The 27,609-nt window shown below is 47.2% G+C and overlaps 1 protein-coding gene across 2 annotated transcripts; it reads right to left on the bottom strand.

Annotated features, from left to right (window-relative positions):
* Positions 1 to 345: 345 nt before the first annotated feature.
* Positions 346 to 27,609, bottom strand: MORC4 (MORC family CW-type zinc finger 4). 2 transcript variants are annotated; one of them, XM_034781493.1, is made up of 15 exons: positions 27,456 to 27,609; positions 23,452 to 23,669; positions 22,531 to 22,678; positions 17,785 to 17,947; positions 17,353 to 17,481; positions 15,112 to 15,231; positions 14,229 to 14,320; positions 11,967 to 12,065; positions 11,201 to 11,329; positions 9,535 to 9,612; positions 8,956 to 9,019; positions 6,928 to 7,121; positions 2,014 to 2,758; positions 1,419 to 1,702; positions 346 to 570 (listed from the first exon to the last, which is right to left on the bottom strand). In XM_034781493.1, the coding sequence occupies exons 1-15, from the start codon at positions 27,485 to 27,487 to the stop codon at positions 420 to 422; spliced, it is 2,646 nt and encodes an 881-aa protein (XP_034637384.1). In that variant the 5' UTR covers positions 27,488 to 27,609; the 3' UTR covers positions 346 to 419. The 2 variants fall into 2 exon arrangements, with proteins under 2 accessions (XP_034637384.1, XP_034637385.1); XM_034781494.1 differs by lacking the exon at positions 27,456 to 27,609 and having other exon boundaries at positions 22,531 to 22,677; positions 23,452 to 23,578.

The raw sequence follows: 27,609 nt of genomic DNA, 5'->3' as shown, positions 1-27,609 counted from the left end.
AGAGCTTTGCAATTAAACTGACATCAGGATAGTGTCAGTGAGTCACCAACGGGTTCCCATAGCAACTTGGAATGTTAAAATTAGTTCAAAGAATCGTCTCACTCCATTATTTAACAAAAAAACTGAAAAAGCATTTAAGAGACAAAATCATCTGAGGACCCAACTCCCTGGAAGCCGGCCAGCACACCCCAAAAGCAGCTTTAAACAAAGGAGACTGGCCAGGACACAGAGGGATGAGCTATCCATGTTGATCTCTACAGGACTCTGATGACAAGTTTACAGAGCCACAAGAAAGGAGAAGGGAATGGAAGCCCCACTCCTAATGAAATGAAGGAAGGCCCAGAGTTAGGATGAAAAACTTATGGGTTTATTAAAGAAACTATACAAAAAGGCACAATGGCAGCATGGGGGAAGGGCTACTATGACATCCTGTTCGTCTCCAACACTGTCTGCAAGATCTCATCAATCTGGTCTGACTCATAGTTAACATCCTGCAGTTCTAGGTGAGGGAGGACCAGTGAGAGGAGCTGGCTGACATTCCTACGCAGGTTCTTCAGCTTCTCCATAGTGCTGTGGACAAGAGGAGAAGAGTCAAGAGTCAGAGACAACCGGTAGCTCCAATACATCCCTTCCCTTAACTTGCGGTCTTCCTTCCTATTACCAGTGCTGTGGGAGGCTGAGGCTCTTTGCTCCATTCTAAAGGCAGTGCAGGCTGCAGATGGTAGGATGGGAAGATCTTGGGGCCAATGCACAGGATTGGAAATAGGGGAATGTAACTCAGTTCTCAACTCTGTTGTCAGTTTCTCATGTGACACTGTGCAAATCAGTTAACTTCTCTGTAACAGGGGGGCAATAATACTTGACACACAGAGAGGTTGTATTTGTAAATCTAACCTAGGGTTGCATAGCTCAACATTCGCACTTGTTCCTTATGATTCCATAAGTGCTGTCAGGTCAGAAGCAGGGCTAAAAAACACATCCTCGATATGGAAAGTCCCATATTTGTGGGAAAGACAGTTCAATACCTACAGAGTATTTCTTTCCCCTGACACATTCTCTTATCCTTAAGGAAGCCAATATTGTCTGAATGATTCAACAGGAATACTCCATAAAGTGAACAACGTACTGCAGGAGAGAATCCAGCCCTGGCAAAGGAACTCTGTGTGGGGTATCCTTCAAACCTGTAGCTATTTGGCTTCACCTGTAGCTCTCCTCTGTAGCCCCCCTTCTCCTCACAACCTATCAATCCTTAGTAATAACCCACTGTTACTCATGCAGCATCTTCAATTCATGAGTACCAAAGTGTTCTCTCAGAAGCCAGTTTCCTACGTGGATGTTCCCCCGCAAGGTAAACCATGTTCTCTCCCCGCACCTTGGGACTGATTGATATTGTCTATGGTTTAACCCACAGTTCTGACCTTTTCAAGTCTCCCCTCTCTGGGCTCCTGCAGGAGACATGTGCCTCCCTAAGCACCTCCAGGTGCATCTCTGTCTCCTTGAGCCGCTCCTTCAGCTCGGTCTTTTCCTCTATGGTCCTCTCCAGCTGAGCCTTCAGCTCTTGCAGTTCAGCCTGGCGGTAACCCATGTGTTTCTTGCTCCAGTACAAGCCTTCGGTCTCCTGGGCCCTGAGAGTTGCCAACTCCTGTTGGCTTTTCAAGAAATCTGTCTCCAAGTGGCACTTCTCCTGTTCTAGTTCCTCCACCTGAGTTAAAGAAATAGCAAATGCAGGGGAATGCACAGGAAGTGAGGTTGCACATTAAGGGGGAAAAGAAAGGGGAAAAAAAAAAAAAAAAACCCCACAAAACACCAAACTTTCCAGGAGCTGAGGAACAGGGTAATGGCTAATAGAGTAAGGAAGGAATCCTAACCCCTACTAGCCTTACGTGAGACACAAGGCAAGGGGATTTTCTCTCCTTGTTAAGTCAGTCTTGATCTTCCCCATCCAATTCCCTATTGCTGCTGAACTTTATCCCTCCTGCCCCACCAGAATTCACAGCCAGGTGCTAACGTTACCTTGCCCTGGAGCAAATCCCGTTCTGCTGAGACCCTCTTCAGCTCCACCGAGAAATTCTCCACAGTTTGTCTCAGCTCCTCCTGCTCCACCATATCCCTCTGATTTGTGGTCTTTGGTACCTGCAGGTCTCCTCCTCCTCTGTCCCCATCACGGGGAGGATCATTGTGGCTCCGGGCCTTCACCTCAACCTTTGCTTTATCGAGTCTCTCCTCCCACCCAAAGGGGATTAGCTGAATGGGAGCCTCACCATCCGCAGCAGCCTTTGAAATACCAACAACAGCCACGAAGGGCCTCTTGTCCACCTCCTCCACGTTCCCACATGTATTTACACAGACACTCTTATCTGCTGCCTGGCTTTCTGATATTAAGGCCGGCATTTCTTCTTCCAGTTCCGCCTGGACCACTGCAGTCTCCTTTTGCTCTCCTTCAAAGTGACCGAGACTTGCTGGAGTCTCTTTGGTAGGACAGAGACCCCCATTGTGTGAAGCATCCCCAGCTTGGTTGGTTCCACTGAGTGCATCCAGATGTTCTCTGACTAGGCAGGAGTCTATGCTCCCCTCTACACTCTCATCATCCTTGTCAGACTCGCTGCATAACTGGTCCTGGTCCACTTCAGTGGAGCTCTCCCTTTCAAAAGAAGTTGGGGGGCTGGGACTGGTCAGATCTGGGGGGGATGGGTCTACCTGCTCCTGATATCGCTTCCGCTTTTCCAGCAGCTCTTCTTCTGTGGACAGCTTATGCTTGCTGCAAAAGAGAGGACTGGATTAGCGAGCCTGAACCCCACTCTGTACAGCAGCCAGGCAGTGCCACCACCCCATCCCACTGAGAAAACTAACCTCAGTGTTTAGGGAGTAATGGTGATCTCCAAGAGCAGTCAAGAGTCGCTTTCCCTCTCCCCCTCCCCCACTGGTCAGGGGTGCTCGGGAGGCTCCACAGAAACATTAAGATGAGACCACTGCTGGAGGCAGGAGACAGTTTTGCAGGCCTAGTGGTCTGACTACCCTCAGCACTAACACAGCACTTTAGATTTTCAAAGTGCTATACAGAAACTAACTAATAATCGTCACAACTCTCTCTCAACCCCTGAGAGAAACAGGTAATTAATTGTTATCTTCATTTTACAGATGGGGAACTTGCCACGTCAGTGGCAGAGCTGGGATTAGATCTCTGGAGTTCCTGGTTCCCCACTCCTCCCCAAACTCAATCCACTAGAACCCACTGCCCTTCTAATCCAGTATAGCAAAGCCTGTGAATCTGTGTCCCTGAATGGAAGCCAGCTGCAGCTTGCAAAATCTCTCATAAAAAATGTTTGGTTGATACATTTCATTAAACACAACACAGGGTATGTTTAAAATGTTGGGCTTTTTTAAGTATCAGGAAAATGACCCAGTTAAATAAAGTTTACAATACATTGTGAAGCATATATTGTCCACATTCTCAAGCAAAATCTGCGCCACTCACACAGTCAGATGGCTGATGGACTTATTCACATAATTAAAAACAAAACTGAACTTCAGCCAGGAAGAAGCCAGCTCATTTGTACGTGCACAGTGCACCTACACCCATAAAAACCCTGCACTGATCTAGAGAAGCTGGTCTGCATTTGCTAAAAACTCTCAGACTCGCGCATTCCAGGCCACTTCTTAAAACAGATCTTCCCCAGCGGGCAGACACCTTCCTCTCAATTTCACACTGTCTCTGCAGTAACTACAGTGCTTGCTTATGTCAGAAAAAAATAATCAGGGCAGTATTAACTAGATGAACATACATTTGCTTTAGCACAAAGTGGCTTCCTGCTTATGTCCCCCCCTTTATTCATATTTAGGTTGTTTAGTTTTGCTCCCTGATTGTAAGGCTTCAGGTTTATTCAAATCTCCCCTTGTTGCCTCCATCCCACACTGCTTTACATTTCTCCAGGTTGCTTTGCACTTGATTCTTTACATTAGGAAAGAGCAGGAGTTGGCCATTACCCTGGCCAAATCCCACCTTGGCCTATTCCATTCTACCTTCCTAAACTTCCTGGTACAACAGTCAGCCAGAATTTAATTTTCACTTCTGTGCCTAGAAAACCCTAAAATCTGGTATGCAGTCCTGCTGATTCAGAATGGCTGCCATCATCTACCCAGAGGTGGCTGTGTTTTAGTGACAGGCTAAGTGGTTCCTCTCATATATAGTCTACTTAGAGATCTGTTATGATTGGAAGGTTTGATCCTCTACTACAAGAGTTCTCAAACTCTTCAATACCATGGAATGTTTCAATACGAAGATTCGGTCTACCATTTGCAATAGCAACTACAGTGACTGCTCAGGGGGAAAAGCAGTGTTAGGAAGGTGTTGAATGTATTTTCAGCTTCTTGGCATGAATTAGTAGCTGGAAATAAAAGCACCAGGTAAGCAGCATTACCAAAGTGTTCCACTGACCACAGTTTGAGAACTTCTGCTCATGCCATTGCATTATTTCTAAAGTATTTTAAATTCACTTATGCTACATTTCACTACCCTTGTGCACATAGAATAGGCTTCACCATCTGAGCAGCTCCTCTTCCAAGCTGTCACCGAGTGGGGCTCTAAAAGGGAAGGTGGACAAATTGTGCCACCAAGTGCATAGAAGGGTGTACTGCAGCACTTAAACAATGATCGATGACTTCTCACATAGTAAATACATAACTGGAGACAATGCTAGGACAAGTGAGACGAGGGGAGAAAATGCACCTAAAACCCAAGTGAAGTTCAGATTTAACTAAGAAGCTTCTCTTAACCAAAGGGGCTGTTCCACCTGCTCGTGGCCAGAAATCAACTGAATTTTCAGCTAGAGCTCTTAAGGGTTGACTTCACAAATTTTGCTGAATTTCCTGTCTCCATCTGATGACAGGAAGTCACATTGCCCATTATCCAGACTGACCCTAGGGCTGTGGGAGAACCGGAACTGCACCAGTTAGGTTTGCCAACTTTCTACTCGCACAAAACCGAACACCCTTGCCCCGCCCCTCCTCTGAGGCCACATCCCTGCCCTGACCCTTCTCTGAGGCCACACCCCTGCTCACTCCATTCCCCCTCCCACTGTCGCTCGCTCTCCTCACCCTCACCCTCACTCACTCTTTTCACCAGGCTGGCTCAGGGGATGGGGTGCGGACTCTAGCTGGGGGTGCGGGCTCCAGAAATGAAGAGTTCAGGGTATGGGAGGGGGCTCGAGCACTGGGTTGGGATGCAAGAGGGGGTGAGGGCTCTGGCTCTGGGGTGGGGCCAGGGGTGCAGGAGGGGGCTCCAGGCTGGGGCTGAGGAGTTTGGAGTGTGGGAGGCGGGTCTGAGTTGGGGAAGGGGGTTGGGTGCAGGGGGGGGGTGAGGGCTCTGGCTGGGGGTGCAGACTCTGGGGTGGGGCTGAGATGTTTGCGGTATAGAAGGGTGCTCCGGGCTGGGTCCGAGGGGTTCAGAGGGCGGGAGGGAGATCAGGGCTGAGGCAGAGGGTGGGGGCGCAGGGATGTGAGGGCTCCGACTGGGGGTGCGGGCTCTGGGGTGGGGCTGGGGGATGAGGAGTTTGGGGTGCAGGAGGGTGCTCCGGGCAGGGACCGAGGGGTTCGGAAGGCGGGGGGGGGGGAGAATCAGGGCTGGGGCATGGGGTTGGGATTGGGACGGGGTCAGGGGTGCAGGCTCCAGGTGGCACTTACCTTAAGCAGCTCTTGGAAGCAGGGGCATGTCCCCGCTCTGGCTCCTACGTGGAAGCGTGGCCAGGTGGCTCCGTGCGCTGCCCCATCCGCAGGCGCCGCCCCCTCAGCTCCCTTTGGCTGCAGTTCCCAGCCAATGGGAGCTGCAGAGCCAGTGCTTGGGGCGGGGGCAGTGTGTGGAGCCCCCTGTCTGCTCCTACACGTAGGAGCCAGAGAGGGTACATGCCGCTGCTGCCGGGAGCCACATGGAGCCACGGCAGGCAGGGAGCCTGCCTTAGCCCCGCTGCACTGCTGACCAGACTTTTAACTGCACAGTCAGGGGTGCTGACCAGAGGCACCAGGGTCCCTTTTTGACTGGGCATTCTGGTCAAAAACCAGACACCTGGCAACCCTAGAACCAGTGCAAAGAACTGCTGAGATGAATTTAAGTTGAGACTTTATGTATGTAGAGCTGTGAAGGTGGTGGCACCAACGAGATAGAAAAAGGCACTGGTCAACGTGAAAGGAGGAAAAGATTAAAAAATTAGGACATAGCAAGGATTTCTGTTCCTTCCTCTATTCCCACCCTGCTCCCACTTTCCTTGTACTAGGCTAAGGTAAAAAATCAAATTTGTGTCACAAACTGCAAGAGGCTCACCTCAAAGAGAAACACAAAAGGAAAAACGACTCTGCAAACATGATCCTGATTAGTTAGCAATATTCCAAACTTCGTCCTTTCAGCATTTAAGGGAGGGTATCATAGGTACCAATGTCAAGGACAGGAGAAGCCTAGTCAAGCATGCCCTACGTACTTGTTAGAGAATTAAGTGAACCACCATCCCTTCCCCCGATCTACCGTGATTCACTGAGTGCTGCTATAACTTCAGCACTGAAGGTTCAGCAGAGGATACACAGATACTAGCTTAAGCCGTAATTAAACCAGGCGGCCTTGCAATCCATTTATCAAAGCTCTCCGTGTTCCCATTTCAAGGCCAGCAAAACACTAAGAAGAAAGCTGAATTGTGTTCAGAGAATCTGAAGTTAAAAAAGGAAAGTGTAAGAGGAATGAGGGCAGATCTTCTGGCTCCAGCCAACACCTGCTTTAATCAGATTCTCAGATAATCCTCTCTCACTCTCTGCCTCATGTCCCTACACTCCAAGAGCAAGCATACCCCTCCCCCCACACAGAATCTCACACACAGGGTGGGTGTCCAACAACAGGAGGAGGGTTGTTATTGATAAGGAGGCAGTTGTTTGCACCATCGCACCTACCTTGAAGCTGTCTGTGGTATATTTTGCTCCAAAGGCCCAGTGGTCAGACAGACAGCACCGATCTTGTCAAGAGCAGGGGGAGGAGTGAGAGAGCCAGCAATCCCATCAGGCCCCTCTTCTGCAGGCTCTTGCTTTGCCACACGTGTTACACTGTTATTCTGAGCAGGACAGGGCTCTGGTGTAGTGGATAATACCTGGCAAGGAAGGGAGCATTGAAACAATAAAACAAACAGCCCCTCTCACATGCCAGCTGCAGCTTTGGAAAAAGTTACTTAACCAAACTGAAAGCAGCACAGGACTGTACTTGAGTATTCAGCCTGAGTCCCCATTCGAGCAGATCCACCAACTGGGAATTAAAAGAAAATTTTCCTAGTAGGTACCATCACTGGGGCTCTGCCAGCTAAGACCAACGTCCACTCACCCCCATCACCATTCTCTGATGGGTAATGGACTGCACCCACATAACCATCAGACAAGTCTCTACAAGTCCAGGCCTCACCCATTCCCCTTGCGGTTACCACTTCAGGGGCTCTGCCAGCTAGATGTTGAACTGGTCCCCCTTGCAATAACCACCTCAGCAGACTTTACCAGCTGAGAACCAAACCAAATTACTGCATGGTCACTGTCCCGAAGGGGCATTCCTCTCTCCTCCACTTCCCCAGTCACTACCACAGGTGGCACGGTTAGTGTTTAGAACTGTAAGAGGGGGGGGGAGGGATAGCTCAGTGGTTTGAGCATTGGCCTGCTAAACCCAGGGTTGTGAGTTCAATCCTTGAGGGGGCCACTTGGGAATCTGGGGCAAAATCAGTACTTGGTCCTGCTAGTGAAGGCAGGGGACTGGACTCGATGACCTTTCAAGGTCCCTTCCAGTTCTAGGAGATGGGATATCTCCATTAATTATTATTATTATCTCCTTCCCAATTCAGGCAATGGTGCTTTAGCTTCTCCATGCCAGGATGCGAGGCGTTTCCTGGTGCTTCTGTGAGAATGTCCATGCACAGAGGGATACATGCAAGCGACAAACTGACTTTCTTTCTACACATACACGGGCATGCACCTGGGGATATTGTGGAATGACCATGTCACGAAAGAAACATTAATGACTAAAGGAAGAGAGGAGGAATTGATGCCACTACTGTGGGAAGACATGACAAACATGAGTGAGGACAGAGTAACACCTCAGAGAACCTCCTAGTCTCAAACCAGATCAAATACTCTGCAACAGTGATCAAAGTCTCATCTACTTACGTGCTACACGGTATGCATGGCTTATTGGGAGGTGGCTTATGGGGAGGAGAGAAGGTGGGAGTGAGAAGTCCTCCTGTCCTCACCAGGTTTGTCCTTCCCAATGGATCAGGGAAAGACTAGTCTAGCATGCGACATGAGGGTATTTTTGGGAAGAGGGCATGCAACAAGATTAGGCTGGGGTTGGAATGGGAGCGGGAAGATGTTTTAATACCATGATGATTGTTGGGAGGGAATTGTCCCTAAAGGACGGCCAACCTGATCGCACGCTGCAGTGTCCAGAGCTGCCCGGAGAACCCATCCTGGGCAGCCGTGTCCGAAAGACAGTGCTCCTGAAAATTCAAAACATCAGTCTTTATATAACCAGATAACCTGAAAGTGGGAAAGGGCCTGAGAGAACCAGCCCTGCGACCGCAGGACGGGAAGGGGGACCTCACCGACCCCTCTTCTGTGTTGAGAGGGGGCAAGATCAAGCCCCTTGATTAAGACAGGGCTTGGGAGAAAGAATGGCATGTGAGCTGGAGCTCCTAAGCACTGTCACGCTGTTAATAAGTATGGTGTTAATATTGCTCTGGTGTTTGCATGTCCAAGCTGTGCATACACAGGGTTTTCTTGTTCCAGCCAATACACCGTGATCCTCGTGTCAGCTCCTCTCTCAGCAGAAGACAGAAATAAGAAAGACCGGGGCAGGGCAGAGACTTTGCCATCCCCAACAGCACAGAGCAGGGTTCCCCACTCTCCAGACCATGACAAAGCCTTCTCCAGTCATTTCCTTCCTCTTACCTCGTGTTCCAGGTTCTCCAAAGATGACGACGACCTCCTCCTCTTTCTCTCTGCGGTCTGCTCTCTAAATGATGGGAAGGAAGAAGGCATTCAGTTTCCGTTCTCTGTAAGGCTCAACCAGGATCTGAAGTTTATCTCTGCCAGGAGAAACAGCTGGGAGGTGGCCTGGGCAAGACTTAGGACATTAAGATACCTCAGCATGAGGAGAGTTTATTACCACAGTGCAAGAACACTGTCATGGTATCACCTCTGTGACTCCAGTGAGCAGGCAGTTTGGATTAACTACCGAAGTCTAGTTTCAGAGACAGAGATCCTAGAAAGTGGGTGAGAGAAACCAAGAGGATATCATTGATGTTGACCCAGGAACCACTGACACGTGCACCTCCTGTGAGAAAACTGGGACATGTCACCTGGACCTTGAGCTGCTATGCAGAGGTACTGCTGTTTCCTTCTCCCCCTCCCTGGTTGGGTTGAATGGGCAAAAGCAGCAACAGGACTGGGGAGGGAAAACAAAATTGGTTTGCTGACTCCCTTGCTGTTGCTAGTCCATCTGCAGGATGGAGTCAGCATATACTTAACTGTTTCCTGAATTTTCGGTCATAGCTAGGGCTCATCTCCTCATCACTGGGCTCCTGCTCCTCAGGTGCTGAGCAGCTTCTGCAATGAGATCAGTCCGTCATGCTTGAGCATGAGAGAGTACAGTTTGATTGTCGCCTACGAATTCCCCAAATCTTTAGGATCTTTGTATACGTCTCCAGCTGCTCTCTCAGACTCTTCAGTACTTTATCTTTCCTTATAACCTTTGCATCTATTTCAGACAAAGAGAGCTATAGGAGCAGCCTGGAAACAACAAAATTTAAAATATTTAGGGGAAAACAAGCCACTTACCTCCTAAAATTACACAGATGAGGAGGCAGAAAGTGAAGCTTTTAAGATTTGAGTTCACGGCGTCAAGTATTGTTGCATGTGTGTCATTTCCTCTCAAATTATGAGTTACTATGGAGAAGAAGTGTGGCAATCCCTGCCTCCCACAGTGGCCAATACCAGATGCCTCAGGGGAAAGCATAAGACCCCCATAACGAACAATTAGACTGTAATATGCCTATAGGGAAAAATAACTCCTAATCCCAGACAGTTAGTGGTTGCTTATAACCTGAAGTAGGAGGGTTTACATCCCGTATACACTAGTGTAAAAGAAAAATGCAACTGTGGATATGAATTGTATAAAAATATCTAATTCTACTAAATTCCTGGCCTCCATTTTACCTTGTGGCTAATGTTCTGTGTAAACACTGAGTTCCCGTGTCACTTTTAAATTTGACTGAATATTCCCTGGTCCTTATATTATGAGAAAGGGCAAACAGGAGTTCCCAACTGACCACCTTTACACCATTCATTATTGTGTATACATCCAGTACATCCTATGTCTAAACTAGTCGGTCCTAATCCTTTTGATTTCTCCTCCTATGGAAGTCTTTCCATGGTTCTAATAATTTTCATTGACCTTCTTCTTTGTGAGATAGGGTGACCATGAGTAGGCACAGAATTCCAGGTTTGGGTTTACCAGTGATTTATATAAAAGCATTATAATAGTCTCAGTAATATTCTCTATCCCTTTTTAAAGTACCCTACCATCCTAGTAACACCTTGATGGTGGTTGTTTTTCCTTTTTAAACCACAACTATGGCACATTGAGCAGATGTTTTCACTCAACTGTTCATAATGATCTTAGGTGTTTCTCCTGAGAGGTTACAGTTAATTTATAAACCATCTGTACGTAAGAGTAACCTTAATTGTTCCTTCTAACCTGAACTGCTTTGCCCTTGTTTATCTTGCTCCCCAACTACTCAGTTTAAGTAGACCCAGCTGAAGTTGCTCACAATCCACTCATCTTGACTGAAAATTGTGTCATCTGTAATCTGACACCTCCTTTTCCAGATTACCAATTAATATATTAAACAGCCACCATCCTAGTCCAGAATCTTGAGCCATCCTCCTATTAACCTCCACCCATGTGGGGACCTGTATTTCAAGTGGGATTTTTGTTCCATACCTATATTTTCCGAGTGGCGATAATAAGGGCTGGCCAGGTAAGCTTCTAAATTTCAAGGTCTATGCAGATGCACGTGTACATGGGAAGGGAAGCAGGGGTCAGCAAAAATTGGGACAGTGAGTGTTTGTATTAAGAGTGGGAGGCAGCAGGGTAGAAAGTTCAGACAAGGACTGAGATAGGTGAGCTCCTTACTTGTACTTGGGGTGGGGATGGAGATGACAGAACCACTTTTCAGGTAATGATGCAGGATCAACCTTGTCAGGGAGCTTCCTCCATTTCAAACACTCCTCACACTGCACCCAAGTCTGGTCTGGTCTCCCTCTGGAAAGAAAGATACATGGACTAGGATACAAAGCAAAGAACTACCCCTACCCTGTATTTCATCCCTTGAATACTGAGAACACTGCATCCTGCGCTGCAACTGTGTGGCTGGCTAGCCTAGTCTACAGTTTCTGGCAGTGCATGTCCCTATTTTAGTCCCCATTCCCCATCGCCTCAACCCCACACCTCGCCATGCTCCGTCTGCTGCACATAGCTCCCTCAGAATAGATTACTCACCTCACTATTGTGCTGTTCATATCAGAGCTATGAAAGTGAAGGCTCGATTGTATTAGCACCTAATCCGGACAAGTAGCTCAGCCCAGGCATTGCATGTCCCAGCCTGGGACACCACATTATCCTAGGCACAGTACCCTCTATACGTTTGCCAATGCCCCTCCATTCTCACTATTGTTACATGTCCTGCTCACCCCCAACATTAGCCAGTGGACTAAGCTGAGATCACTAAAAACTTATTATACTAGCAGCCTTTGCAGCTAGATCTCCCAATGTAAAGGGATACTAATAAACCCTCCATACTCTCTGCCCTTCCTCAACTCCCCACCCCTTCTCTGCAGATGAAAGGCCCAGTGCTTTTAATGCTGCACTAAAATTAGACCAATAGCATGTTCGAACTCACGCTATCACATTGGCAGCACTGGAACTACCCAAGTTCATCTGTGCCACCTTCGCCTTCCAATAAGTGTTGAGTTTCTGTCCCAGTGCAGTAATTGTCCGTCTAGAAGGAAGGCAAGAGCAGTGAAAAATCAGGCAAATTCCACTGAAAGTCACAACAGGTAGCACAAGTAACACAACCCAGGTGAAGAAGCAAACCTCCTTTACTGCCTGTCTCTGCCTTTCACTTCAGTAACCACAGGTGCTCAGATATGACAGTGGTGGGGACGGAGAAGGCACTCAGATGTGCCACTGCAGGAACAGCTTGGGTTTTGGAACATTCATCGAGATTTGTACCAAGAATAACCCTGATGTATCACCCATCCCACAGCTTCAGAAGTGTGCCAGTACCACCCTATGTTACCAGTACACAGGGATCCTAATGCTCAAGATCTCTGGGGTCGTACTCTCTGCCACCCAAAATGCTCTTAGAGCCTCTCATTGGAGCAGGATTGCCTTTTTGTTCAGAGTCAGGGTCATTTCCTTTCCAAACCAAGAGTCGGAGCACCCCAGTTTTCACAGAGTTTAAAGCCAGAAGGGACCATTAAGATCATCTAGTCTGACCTCCTGTACAACACAGGCTAGAGAACTTCATCCTATACTTTCTGAATCCTTTAGAGCTCAAGGTCAGGCTGTGCACAGAAGCTAAGGTCTCATCTTTGGCCCCAAATTCGGCTACAGTATAAACACAATTTTTACCAAGGAAGACTGAGGCCTCACGGGCTAAGACCAAACCCAGGCAGCTAACTAGTCCTGGGTAGCCCTGCCTGGAACCTTTGGGCAATTCCCCCCACCCTCCAAAGAGAAGCCATCAGGCCTCCTAACATTTCCAGGTAGCCTAATGAAATGTCTCATCCAGCCACTGGCTGCTATATACGATTCAAGTAATCACTGGGACTAAGGCCAGCATCAATTAACTTAAAACAAATTAGATACAAGCCCAAGCATGGGTATTGTGCACAGGTAGAGAGGGTGGAGCAGACATAGGGTTTTCTTCTCCCAATAGGAAAACTGCATTTCTACCCTTTGCATTTGGATGAGGCCAATATATCAAAATAAGGTCTTTAAGTGCTTTTTGGGACAGTCTCGCTATCTCCTACACATCCCAACAGAAAATGTCTTATCACACTCACCAGAGAAAATCTTACAATGCAGAGACACCTGACACAGTTATGAAAAGAGAAAATCCAAATTCTAGATAGCCATGTTCAGATGGGAACACAGAGCACAGGCTTAGCCCAATATCACCCCAAAGTACTGTCTTTCTTGTTCTACAGACCAGCCTGCTATAGGGAGCAAGATTTGGGGACGCCTAGTCTCCCTTAACTTTAGGCAGCCCCTGCATTCAAGGATTAATTGCATCCATAATATACCCTTTCCACTAATAAAACAGGCTTCCTGGTGTCAGATTGACGGCAAAAGCCCCCCTGGAGCAGCAGCATGAAACTCGTGAACCTCAGAAGGATGTAAGTTCTGGTCAAGTCAATAACCTAGCAGCTTGGTGGGGGAGGGGGTCATGAAGATGACAGACCAGAGAGGCGTTCACAAACATCTCACCTCTCACTTCCTGCTGAGACAAGGGGGCCCCTAACCTCAGCACAGCAGCCCAGAGCTCTGGTAGCTATTTTCACTAACTTAAGAGCAGCTGGCTATCTGCAAAGCAAAGACAAACGGCAGGGTCTGCTCTGACCCCCCTTCCCTCCCCAACTGCCCGTTCTAAATTTGATGCTTATACTCATTTGTAAATGTTCATCTCTATAGCGCAGCATTTCCCCAAAGTTAGTGGTATGTCCAACTGAGTAGCTGGGAGGGTGTGTGGGGGGGGGACATGGAACAGTGCCAATGCCAGTTTCTCTCATGCTGCCCTGCTATCATGACAGGGTTCAAGTGGGGGACATGACTGGTTTAATTTTCCAGCTGTGGGGCTCAGTTTCTGAAAGCCTGGGAAACACTGCTTTAGTGAATGAAAACACACTGTTCGATTTCAGATAAATCTCTGGGGCACGGTTTAGGGTTCATGGGTGGAGACATGCATGAAAACCAGCACTAGATGAATATGGAGACTATTCCCTCTCTCAACCCAGGAGAGCAAGGTCTCTCCAGACTGCTCAGAAACATGGCCAGACATTTTCTGGTAGGGGTGTCAGAAGGAAGATAGGCCAACATGGAGCTACTTCATACGTAAAGCCCATGCATAGCAGTAGCCCCAGTGGCAGGCCACCCTTACCGGTATTCCTTGCTTTCTTCAAAGTCCTGTTTGTTGTGTGCTGGTTTCAAGAAGTTGCATTCAATCACCCCGATCACGCCCATGCCATCCCCCTACACCAATGGTCAAAAAAGAAGGAAGAAAACCAATCATTTCAGCCATACTGGTTACAGAAAAGGAGGTAGCACCTTCAGGAGAACAATTCCTATTCCCCTGGAATCCTGGCAACAAGATTCAAGTTACCACACATCCCCCTCTGATACAAGAGTTGATGGTAACACTTCTGCATGTGCAATGTACAGCAGCAACATGCATCAGATATGAACGCTTGGCAATCTCCAAGGGCCTGATCTCAGTCCCCAGCTGGCAGATCCCCTTGAGACAGTGCGGACAAGGGAAGGCGTAAGCACAAATCCATAGGGTATAAACCTGGAATATCATCTAGCTTCCTTACTCTGAAATCCACCAATGTATCTGTATCTAAGATGACCCCTAGAAGCAAAGGAATGACAGCCAGCTTGCTGGCACAGCTATGCTGCCCCATCACTGCACACATGATTCTGTAATGAGTACACCACTTAGAGAAGGGAGCAGTCTGGCTGAGCAAAGAGGATGACTTTCACAACTTGCATCTACCCCTTATAGCAGCAATAAATAATCTCAGAGGACGCATTTGGATCTCAGCTTCTAGACAAGAGTACAATACGGATATATGTATAGTAAACGGCTGATGGGGACAGACAGTCCAGTTACAAGCTTCAAGAACTCCTGTGCTAAGCTGGTGAGATCCTGGAAGCCCATGGGACCAGAGTAAGGATCTATGGACAGGGCCTACCTTTGGTGAAGCCATGTTCCTCTCTCCTCCCCCATTCCTGAGAGCAGAGGGGAAGCACTAATCACTCACCTTCATTTGGCAGCCCACTTTCTCGTAGGACTTGATGAGTCGGTTGTTGTGGTACATCATGATCCCAAAGTGGCTATTGTTCTTGCAATTGAACCCAAAGGTGATCTTCACCCTCTTGTTCTGAGAGAAAACTCGTCAAAGGAGAAAAAACAGCAAGCTCCGAGGAAGAAAGAAATGAATAGCGTTTTGTGGGAAGGCCATTTTGTGTGTGGTTGGGGGAGCGGGGGTGTGTGAAAGGGGCCACTGATGGAGAACAGCAGAAGGTGAAGTGTCTCCAAAGAGAGGTAAATCCCACAAGTTTTCAATGTCTCAACCTCATGATGTAGGTTGTGTGATGCAGATATTGTGCTGTTTAGACTAGAGCAACACCTTTGCCTCTTTAGCAGGAGGGCAGAGCTGAGCATTGGCCTTTGTAGAATGAGGAAGGCCCGGCATACACAGCCAAAAAAGGTGGATAAGCATAACTATAGCCCATCTGAGTTCCAACAGTTTAACACAGCCAGTCTGGACAGAACAAGACTGTTACAGATAGGTTAAAATAACATGTTTTATCCTAGGTCTCTAAAAAGGCTACAATACTAATTTTGTTATAAAGCAGTCAAGTTCTGACCAAAGAACCACGATCAAAGTGAGTTATAACCGAGACGGGCCAGCAAATGACTAAAAACGTGATTAAATTTGGTTGTTTTGGCTTTGTAAACAAGACCAAAAAACCTCAAGAAATAATGAAATGAAGACATCAAGGCCCACAAAGGTAGAGGAAATTCAGCAGACTCCCACTTCACTTAGTTTCAGTTCTGGGGAAGAAATTCTGCTACTAGATTTAAAAAAATAGAAGCTATTTATAAAGAACTATCTTGTTACACCAGAAGTATCCTTCTGGTTTGCCTATCCCTTTAAGAGGGCTCCCACATTTACCGAATATATGTGAAGATGGTATATTTTCATTGTGTGTCACCCTCTGGGGTTACCTTAAGTGTATTCTAACAATTTTTATTCTTCAGTGTCAGGGATATATTACATTTTACGCATGCTGGCTCTGCAGAACCAACAAAGTTGTGAGAGAACAAGCCAAAGTCCATTCCTTCTTGTTCATTGTCATCGCTTACTAAACTCCACTTAGGCATACTTATGCTCGAGTGTCACCGAAGGCAGGATCTAAATCTGTAAAATCTTTAATAGTGAGCAGGATGCACAAACAAGAAAGGACCCATGCTAAGTCTCTGATCCCTGGCTGAGTATGCAGGGCTGGAAGTTAAAAACAACTCCATCTTTTTACTCTTTTCACATTTGATGTGGAAATTGAGACAGGTGGAATCCCAGGATACCATTTTACAGAGTCACTTTTCAGAGCAGAACCACTTTTTAAGTGTGTTTAGGGGGAGGGTAGATTTTTACAAAATGTCATTTATTTAATATTAAATGTAAGCCACATTCTGTTTCAGGGATATTTTAATAGACATCTAGGTAAGCACAGCGTGCTTTGCCTTGACTTGGAATCATGTCTCTCTTCTTCAGTCAGTGTGTTCTCAAAACGTACACAAAGAGTAAAAAAAAAATCGTGTATTCATACAGCTAACAGACAAAAAAAATGAATGAAATGAACACAGATCTCAAGCTTTCCATTCAGTCAGGAAAAATAAAGCTAGCAACTGAATGCTGATAAATGGGTTAAAGAGGGAAGCATGGAGCAAGGTTTCCCTTTTATCATACACAAGTTCTGCTCTTGTACATAGAAATCAGGCCCTGGTTTATACTGAGGATTCTTCCCTATATATTTTTAAAGACGTTTATAGTTTTAAACGGGTTTAAATAGGTTTGTGCTGATAACATCAAATAAGCTTGGTATTGGAATTCAGTTGCCAGGACTACTGAAGCATGAAGATTCCTTCCACTCATCTGGACCTCACTCAGACTTAAAACGTGCAAGGGCTTCCATCCAGTAAGTTGACATACCCTTTCCTTCTCCAACAAACAGTTTTCAAGGCTCTTTCTTGAACTATTCAGGTTGGGATCTAGCCTCTATGGGGGTAAAGGGAGGGCAGGAGAAGAAAAGTCAGTCTCCAAGTTCATTTCAAACCTCGGCTTCTCCACCCTGCTGCTCCAGGCCACCCAATTCAGCTTTGAGTACAAAGGAGGAGTTAATTTTAATTGGGAAACAAGTGATCCTCATTGTGTGCTACCCTGGATGCAAAGAAGTTACCAGGAGGCAGGAAAGGTTAGAGGCAGCTATAAGGATACCGTGGAGGTAGGTCTGTACACATCATATTCAATATTAGCCAAGCTCTTGGAGATCAGCTGAGTCTTCACTTTCTTCTGTCGCAGAACAATCTGCATGCGGGGCTTCAGGTACAAGATACTGCAGTATGCCTGGGAGCAGGAGACAGGGCAAGAAAAGAGGTATTATGGACACAGATTTCACTGGAGACCTTTAGGGAAAAAAGTGAAGTCATTTGACAACACAATCAGTCCCGTATAGCCAAGTAGCTGAGTCCTTTCCAGGCAAACACAACTTGGATTCCACAGCTTTTAATTCCATGGGAAGTGCTACACTGAAGGGCCCTGGCATGTCTGACATCAACACAGACTCTTAGCTCACACTGTTTACCTAGGACAGACACAGGGCAAGGACCAATCTACTTCTTTGGTGTAACTCCAGCATCCCTAACTCACCCGTAAGGAGTACTCGGTTTCTGGTGCAGAGGACTCTTGAACCTTCTCAAGGCGAGGAGGAACCTTCCTCCCAGCATTCTCTGATTCCTCCGTGCTGAAGTCTGATATCCGAATGTCATACTGGTCTGTATCAAAGTCCAATTCAGGCTTCCCATCTTTATTTCTGAAAAACACGATAAACAAAAATCAGGACATCCTGTCCAGCCACTCTGTATCAGCAATAGAACAACTTTATAGCAGTCAAGCTATAAAGCAGTGGTCCCCAAACTTTTCAGGGTTGTGCCCCCCTTCCCCTTAACCGTATCCGCGCCTCGTCTCCTGCTAGCCAGGGCTGGGAGCGGGGCTGCAGCTCCCAGTGAGGGGGGAGAATGCGGACAGGGGTAAGGGAGCCAAGGCTGGGGCCACAGCTGGAGGCCAGGGTGGCAGGGCCGCCCAGAGGATTCAGGGGGCCTGGGGTCTTCAGCGGCAGGGGTCCTTCCGCTCCAGGTCTTCGGGGCACTTCGGCGGCGGGTCCCGGAGCAAGTGAAGGACCCGTCGCCAAAGATCCGGAGCGGAAGGAGCCCTCGCCGCCGAATTGTGGCCGAAGACCTGGAGCGGAAGAAGCTCTCGCCGCCGAAGACCCGGAGCAGAAGAAGCCCTCACCGCCGAATTGCCGCTGAAGACCCGGAGCAGAAGAAGCTCCAGGTCTTTGGCAGCGGGTCCTTCACTCGCTCCGGGTGTGTTCGGCGGCACTGAAAACCCACCGAAAACTCTCATGGGGGCCCCTGAAAACTCTTGTGGGGGCCCCGTGGGGCTCAGGGCAAATTGCCCCACTTGCCTCCCCCCCCCCAGGTGGGCCAGGAACGGAGCCAATGGCAGGGCTGGGAGCAGTGCCCCGGCCGGGGGTGGGGCTGGGAGTGGTCAGGGGCCGGTGGCTGGGCCAGAGCAGAGCTGGGGGTGTAGCGGGGCTGTGTGATGCTCCCTCCCCGCCACCCCATGGGGGGCTGGCCTGGCCCCACCATGCCCCCTCCCCGAATCATAGAACTGGAAGGGACCTTGAGAAGTCATCTAGTCCAGTCCCCTGCAATTCAAGGCAGGACTAAGTATTATCTAGACCATCCCTGACAGGTGTTTGTCCAACCTGCTCTTAAAAATCCCCAATTATGGAGATTCCGCAATCTCCCTAGACAAATTATTCCAGTGCTTAACCACTCTGACAGTTAGGAAGTTTTTCCTAATGTCCAACCTAAACCACCCTTGCTGCAATTTAAGCCCATTGCTTCTTGTCCTATCTTCAGAAGTTAAGAAGAACAATTCTTCTCCCTCCTCCTTGTAACAACCTTTTATGTACTTGAAAACTGTTATGTCCCCTCTTAGTCTTCTCTTCTCCAATCTTCCCTCATAGGTCATGTTTTCTAAACCTTTCATCATTTTTGTTGCTCTTCTCTGGACTCTCTCCAATTTGTCCACATCTTTCCTGGAATGTGGTGCCCAGAACTGGACACAATACTCCAGTTGAGGCCTAATCAGCGCGGAGTAGAGCAGAAGAATTACTTCTCGTGTCTTGCTTACAACACTCTTGCTAATACATCCCAGAATGATGTTTGCTTTTTTTGAAAAGCATTACACTGTTGACTCATATTTAGCTTGAGATCCACTATGACCCCCAGATCCCTTTCCACAGTACTCCTTCTTAGGCAGTCATTTCCCATTTTGTATGTGTGCAACTTATTGTTCCTTCCTAAGTGGAGAACTTTGCATTTGTCCTTATTTAATTTCATCCTATTTATGTCAGACCATTTCTCTAGTTTGTCCAGATAATTTTGAATTTTAATCCTATCCTCCAAAGCACTTGCAGCCCCTCCCAGCTTGGTATCGTCCGCAAACTTTATAAGTGTACTCTCTATGCCATTATCGAAATCATTGATGAAGATATTGAACAGAACCAGAACCAGAACCGATCTTTGTGGTACCCCACTCGTTATGCCCTTCCATCATGACTGTGAACCACTGATAACTACTCTCTGGGAATGATTTTCCAACCAGTTATGCACCCACCTTATAGTAGCTCCATCTAGGTTATATTTCCCTAGTTTGTTTATGAGAAGGTCATGTGAGAGAGTATCAAAAGCCTTATTAAAGTCAAGATATACAACATCTACCGCTTCCCCCTATCCACAAGGCTTGTTGGCTTTCTTTGACAGGGTATCAGGTTGGTTTGACACAATTTGTTCTTGACAAATCCATGCTGACAGTTATTTATCACCTTATTATCTTCTAGGTGTTTACAAACTGATTGCTTAATTATTTGCTCCATTATCTTTCCGGGTACAGAAATTAAGCTGACTAGTCTGTAATTTCCCAGGTTGTCCTTATTTCCCTTTTTATAGATGGGCATTATATTTGTCCTTTCCAGTCGCGTGGAATCTCTCCCATCTTCCATGACCTTTCAAAAATAATTGCTAATGGCTCAGATATGTCCTCAGTCAGCTCCTTGAGTATTTTAGGATGCATTTCATCAGGCCCTCGTGATTTAAAGACATCTAAGTTATCTAAGTAATTTTTGACTTGTTCTTTCCCTATTTTAGACTGTGATCCTACCTCATTTTCACTGGCATTCACTATGCTAGATGTCCAGTCACCACCAACTTTCTTGGTGAAAACCTTTAGGGTAGCATGTGACAGACAACTGACACAGAACACTACACAATAATAGGTAAAGGGGAAATTTTGCAAAGAGACTTAGGCAGCACCCTACTCTAATGAGCAACACACAGGACCTTTATATCGCTACGCACCAAAAGCAGGATCTTGGTCATCAAAGTGCAGTTCTACTGCGAAAAGTGACTAAAGAGGGTACTGTGCAGTTTCGTTACTGGGATCTCAATGACTTCTGTATCAAATGTGCTCAGTCTACAAATAAAATGAAGTATTTCTGAGGGCCAAGCCTGAAAATTCTGAGTTTCAAGATGGGTTCTTCACTTCTCATGTGCCACAAGCTCTAATAAAAGATCTGCAGGCCCTCAGTGACACCCATGCTAACCCACTAGGGAGAATACACTCCAGAAGATTCTCTCTTATTAGGGTTAATCTACACCGGCAATGCTAAAGCTTTGCATGGTCGAGGCGCAACACTGGGAGAGAGCTCTCCCAGCACTGTAAAAAAATAAAAAAAAACACCTCCACAAGGGGCATGGCTCCCAGTGCTGGGGCACTGTCTACACTGGTGCTTTACAGTGCTGAAACTTGCTGCGCTCAGGATTTTTTTTCCCCACACCCCTGAGCAAGAAAGTTGCAGCGATGTAAATTGCTAGTGTAGACAAGCCCTTAGCTGTGATGGCTCTGCAGGGCTAACAGGAGGGAAGAGCAGCAGCAAAACATATTTAGTCACAAATGCCAGAAGATCTGACTGTGATCCACCCAAGAAGCAAACTTGTGGAGTAGGCGCTGCCATTGTTACACTTGAAAGAACCAAACATAGCAAGTTGCATAAAACTGGGTATTTGACCCTGATGCAAATTGGGCCTGTCTAGGTACAGTAACTCCTCACTTAACATTGTTGTGTTGTTGTTGTGGTGCTGACTATTAGGGAACAAGCTCGTTTAAAGTTGTGCAATGCTCCCCTGTAGTCATTTGGCAGCTGCCTGCTTGCAGGATTCTCTGGAAGAGCAGCCCCTCCTTGTGGGGATTAGAACCAGAGGGGGCCAGCAGCTCCCGCCCCCCCCCCCCCCCCCGTTTCCCCAAATTCCCTGTAAGGTATGTGGCTCGGCAGCTGCCCAGCAGCAGTTCAGCTGTCCCTCCCCCCACTGCCGTGCTGCTCGTGCCCTGCCCTCTGCCTTGGAGCTGCTCCTGGGAGCTTCCTGCTTGCTGGGGGAAGGAGGGATGCTGATATCAGGATGTCCCCCTGCTCCTGCCCCTCTCCCCCCCCCCTCACCCTCCCCACACCTCCGTAGACCCTCTCCACAAAGTGGAGGAGGGGGACCAGGCTCAGGGACAGAAAGGAGGGTGCTTGATGGAAGCTGTTGCTTGAAGGGGGGTCAGCACACTTAAAGGGACAATGCATGTCTCTCTCACTCATGCATGCACCCCCCAGCACCTGGAAAGTCAGCACCTGTGCAGTCATGAATGTGCTGTCAGAAGGAGGGACTGATGCGCTCCAGCTGGATAACGTGGGCTCATCATCATGTTCAAAAGCCTTATTAAAGTCAATAAAGCTTTTGAACATGATGATGAGCCCACGTTATCCAGGGAAGTGTTTGCAGCTACTGCCCTGCATCTATTGTGTTTCCTCCCTCCTGCCTCAGTCCATGCTGCGTTGTAGAATATGAGGCTACATTAACAACAGCGTATTAACCGTTGAGGGCTCAGCCAAGTGCTAGTTCATCATTTAGCAGCAAGGCATTCCCTGGGAAATAGTCCACCCTCTTACTCCACCACACACTCACAATCATTCATTGCTGTGTACAATATTAAACTGTTTGTTTAAAACTTATTTTGTATATGTATATAATGTCTTGTCTAGCAAAAAAAAATTCCCTGGAACCAAACCCCCCATTTACATTAATTTTTATGGGGAAATTGGACTAGCTTAACATTGTTTCGCATAAAGTCACATTTTTCAGGAACATAACTACAACGTTAAGTAAGGAGTTACTGTACTCAATCCTTAGGCTACTGAGTTATTACCTCTTTCTCCCCTCAGCCTTATAAAGGGCTGAACCTATCATTTCCCACTCATCCCTCCTTGTGTGCCCTGGCTCCCTGTACCTGCGGATGTTCCAGATGAGGATCCGTGTGCCCTTTTTGCCTGGAATTGCATCAAACTGAGCAAGCAACTCCTCCTCAGTACTGAAGAGCGTATGTTTCAGGATGGCCTCGAGGCTGGGCCCAGAGTCTTCCGTAACAATCATTTTCTTTAGAAGCCACAGAGTCAAAGAAAGAACAAGACTGCCCCTGGTTTCCCCTCTCCCCACTACCAATGAGACATTAAAAATTCAGACACTACTGCGTAGGCAGGGGATGTACATGGACATAGCACCCACCAGGAGAAAAGGGGGAGAGGGGACAGAGGGCTCCGTACACTGCCCTCACCTTCAGACACCCTCCCCTCCCCCCCACCCCCAGCCTCCATTGGCTGGGAACGGGGAACCGTGGCCAATGGGAGCATCGGGGAAGGTACCCGCAGGAGAGGGCAGTGCGCACGGAGCCCTTTCCTCCCCCTCCCCAGGGCTGTGGGGTTGGCTTCTTCCAGGAGCAGCATGGGGCCAGGGCAGGCAGGGAGCCTGCCTTAGCCCCGCCGCACTCCTCCTGCACCCCAACCCCCTGCCCTAAGCCCCTCCGCACTCCCTCTCCCGCACCCCGACCCCCTGCCCCAGCCCTACATTCATGGCCCTGCATGCAATTTCCCCACCCAGATGTGGCCCTCAGGCCAAAAAGTTTGCCCACCCTTGCCCTAGTACTCCATAGGACTGACGCCCTCCACAGATGTTACCTGGAGGCAGCAGCACATGCAGGTGACACTGTGGGAGGCTACCCAGATATATCCCCTTGTGTGAAGACACTATGCAACAATGGTGCCTCATGAAACAGTGATCCATGGGCTTCCTCAGTACCACACGTCTCCTACTCCTGCCTCACCACCCAGATGGTTCAGATTACACACCACTCTTGCCTTACAGGGAAGGATATTGTTTTGCTGGTTGAATGGTATCACCGGGACAACAACAGCCTGAGCATGGACACGTTCCAAATAGGTCTGCGAAAGGAGCCCCACGCTGAGTGCACCTCCATTCTTGGTGAAGACAATGGCATCCTTTCCCAGACGCATGGAGCCTGACTTGAAACCATTACCATACACTCCAATGGATGGGTGGTTCTTCTTCACTGCCTTGTCTGTGAAGCCAAAGCTGCAAATCACACACAGTCAGTCAGTCAAGTGGAGAGCTGTCTGATAGACAGAGATGAGCAGGAAGAGGAATAGTTGGAGTGGAAAGCGATTTTAAATGTGGAACTCCATGATGGTCACTTGGATCACAAAGTGGGGAGAGGGATAGCTCAGTGGTTTGAGCATTGGCCTGCTAAACCCAGGGCTGTTAGTTCAATCCTTGAGGGCACCATTTAGGGATCTGGGACAAAAATCTGTCTGGGGATTGGTCCTGCTTTGAGCAGGAGGTTGGACTAAATGACCTCCTGAGGTCCCTTCCAACCTTATGATTCTATTAAATGAATAATACTTTGCCTTAATACAGCATTTCCCATCCAAAAAATCTCAAAGCACTTTGCAAATGGAGGTTCGGGGAGGTTAAGAGACTTGCCCAAGGTCACACAATAAACCAGTAGCAGAGTTGTCATTAGAATCCTGTTCTCCTGATGCCCAGTCCTATGCTCTAAGACAGTGGTGCTTCTTATTGCACTATGTGGCAGTGAGTGTAAGTTTTATAATTAATTAGAATTTCTTTAGTGCCTTCTGCCCAAGAACTTCTAGCATTAATTAATCCTTATAACTCTGGAATGTGGCGCTCATTATTCTCCTTTTACAGATGGGGAAAATGTTTCACCGCTCTGTAACTCAATCTGCCATAGTTTGCACACTAGGCTAATGACAATCAGGATTAGACCCAGTGTGTCCCTGTCTGACAGTGCTCTAAGCACTAGACTATGCCAGCACCATAGACATTAGACAAACAAGCATGTTTACTCCCCAAGTGGAATAAAATCCTCAGTAGGGGTTGGCAAGACTGAAGAGAGTCTAGCTTCCCCTCCCATCAGATACATAAACGAGGTTGGTTCAGGCATCTACAATGCCCGCTGCCCTGATTTTCAAGAAAGGTTTTGTCACGACTGCCCATATTTTACTTCATGGGTCACAACAAACTGACAACACCACGCCTCATTGATACTGCAATTACATTATACGCTACCTCAATGTGATCAGCCTAATGCACCAGTAGAACATATGTGAAGAAGAACTTCAAGACGTTGCAACGATGCAGTTTAGATAAGAAGTGCATCTTCAAGACTCAGCCACTGTGACCCAAACTACTAAAACCAACCTTGTACTTGTTAAAGCCCACAGCACTACTCCATTACTCCTCTAACGCTTTGCATGTCCAATTCACCCATTTTTATAACTCTACACTTAATAGTCTGCAGTCAGGAGAATTAATAAAAGGTGGGTCTTTGATATTGTGGCTGCCTTTGGGGAGAGAGGGGAGAATAAGGAAAAATAACCAGAAAATTCCCTTCCCTCCTCTCATTATCTGTCCTTCACATAGGTATCTATGTGTCAGCAACTCTGGGCCCCTCCATCCAATTCTCTTTTCATTCTTTCCTCTTGGTGTACATGCATGAGACAGTCAGTCCTTCCCCTCCACCACACACCATGACAAGAAGGGTGAAGAAGTGATGTAGGAAGGAAAGAGGGTCACTTTGTGGCTTTGTCACACCTCATTCTAGCTCACCCTAGATTAGTCCTACAGAAGATTTGGAAAGCGTCTCTCTCTAGTTCTGGGGAAGAATTTTGCAATGAGCTTCCCATGTGAAATGATCTCAGTCTTAGAATTTTAACAGCTAGAGAGGCCTGCTGTCCCTCCCCCACTTCAATTTCACAGCCACTTCATGTTAACTCAAGAGAACCTGAAATAAGAGACCAAGCCATTGCTTTCCTCCCTCACCACACAGAGCAGGAAGGGGCTAAGGCTTCTGGTTTTCACTTCCTGAACCCCTCTGACTTTTCGGAAGAATTGTGGTTTTGTGTTCACAGCATTTGAAGAAATGATAGATTCTCTGCCTCTGTCCCCCACCTTTTCTTATCTAGCTACAAATTGTTGCAGAGGAACAACCAAACCACGCCCTACCGCAAGTGACTATCTGCTTTGCAGACGGCCTGCTGGAAACAGCAAAATTATTATTAGGTCTAATGGAAACCTAGAGGTTACATGGCATTTGTTCTGAGAGGAGAAATAGCAGAACAGGACAATGGATAGTGCAGCAGCATCCAAGTGAGGAGAAATACCCACAGATGTACTGGAACTGCAACCTAGGGAGAGAAAGGAGGGAGGGCTTGGTGATGCTCCTAGGAAAGACAGACATGAGCACCAAGACTAAGCAGGAAGATGGGAATGTGTGACTGGTGTGGCCCCAAAGGAGTAGACAGCTGATGTTCCCGGGCATCTGCCAGTCACAGAGGCATAACGGAAGAGGCAGGCACAGGAAGATGCAGAAGCAAGTTTTTACTATTTTCTAGTCTATGATAAACTCCTGGAAAATTAACTGCCAGTTCTAACATGCTTCTTCAATGTACACAGCACCTACTGCCATAGCCGCTCAGGCACATCTTTTTGGTGTTTAAGATACAGATTCCATGCCCTTCTCTACCCTCAGCAAAGGATGATGATCACATGGCGTCTAGTATGACTACTACCAGCAGATACAATTAAAGCACAAGAGGAATAAACTAACCTAAACAAGAGCAAATAAGATCAGCAGGCCTTACATCACACCCTAAAGTTTGTTGAACTCAGGCTGTGGCAGATCTGAGTGAGGGGTGGAGACTCTACTGAGAGAGCCAACTCTTGAGAATTTTACCCTAGGACCCAACTGCAAGAGCATCCAGCTGATCTTTATGCCTTTGGCAGGGGACAGGATGAGAGGTCATCTCTTAGAGAATGCTACTGAGTGTTAGGGATAAAAATATTTTAGATGATGTTACACTGAGGCAAATTTCATATTCTGTGGTTTAGAATAAAAAGTAACAAGTCAAATTTTAATTTTTTAAAGTTAGTTATATAATAAAAATTGAATTGAAATTCCTCACTGTAGAGAGTCAGGCCATGTCTCTCTCTGCCACTGTTAATGAAAAGGCATGAAACTGGCAATGAGGAAAGCTATCTTCTTACATCACAGAATGAAAGATTAAAGAAAAGTCACGTTCTCTAAAACCACAAGCCATTTTAACATTCTGAAGGGAAGGGAGACAAGATGGGCAACTCATCATTACTACAAGTCTTCAGAAACGAGATCACAGAATCATAGAATATCAGGGTTGGAAGGGACCTCAGGAGATCATCTAGTCCAACCCCCGGCTCAAACAAATCTTTGCCCCATATCCCTAAATGGCCCCCTCAAGGATTGAACTCTCAACCCTAGGTTTAGCAGGCCAATGCTCAAACCACTGAGCTATCCCTCCCCCCGACTGATTTCATGGACTTCTGATTTCATTTACTAACTCCAGGAGACATTTGTTTATTTTAAGCAAATACTCCTTGCCCCATGTACTGTACTGAAGCATGTGCTCTTGCTTACGGATTCTAATTCATGCCAAATTACTTCAGCCAAGCCAGGGACAGTTGTTACATGAGGAACCCTGTGTATGGAACAGCCCTGAATGTAAAAAGTCAGGAGTCCCTGGACCATGCACTGTATGTTAAAAAGCAGCTTGTGGGAGGGTAAATCTAAAAGCAGTTATCTTAGAATTTTGCACAGTGTGAGGGAAAGGAAGAGAAGAGAAACCACAGGGAAAGGAAGAGAAGAGAAACCACAGGGAGAGCCCTGTGTACATCTGAATCAGGATTCCTTAAGTCCAGAACCCTGGGTCAACGACAACACTTGCTTGCAAGATCTGAATCTATGGTATCAAAACCACATCTGGGGTGAATTCTTACCATATCTGGGGTGAATTTTTAGCTTGTTACCTGAGCATACGGTGAAGTTTGTGAGGCGTCATTCCAGCACCATTATCTGTGAAAGTCAAACAAAGCTCCCCCTTGATCTCCACAACATCAATGCAGAGGAGCTTAGCCGTCACACCTGGATCTGAGGCATTGTCTGTGAAAGAAAAAAACCTGG

This window comes from Trachemys scripta, chromosome 9 (assembly GCF_013100865.1).
Source record: "Trachemys scripta elegans isolate TJP31775 chromosome 9, CAS_Tse_1.0, whole genome shotgun sequence".
In the NCBI taxonomy this organism is placed as follows: domain Eukaryota; kingdom Metazoa; phylum Chordata; order Testudines; family Emydidae; genus Trachemys; species Trachemys scripta.
This window is presented reverse-complemented; position numbering and strand designations above follow the sequence as displayed.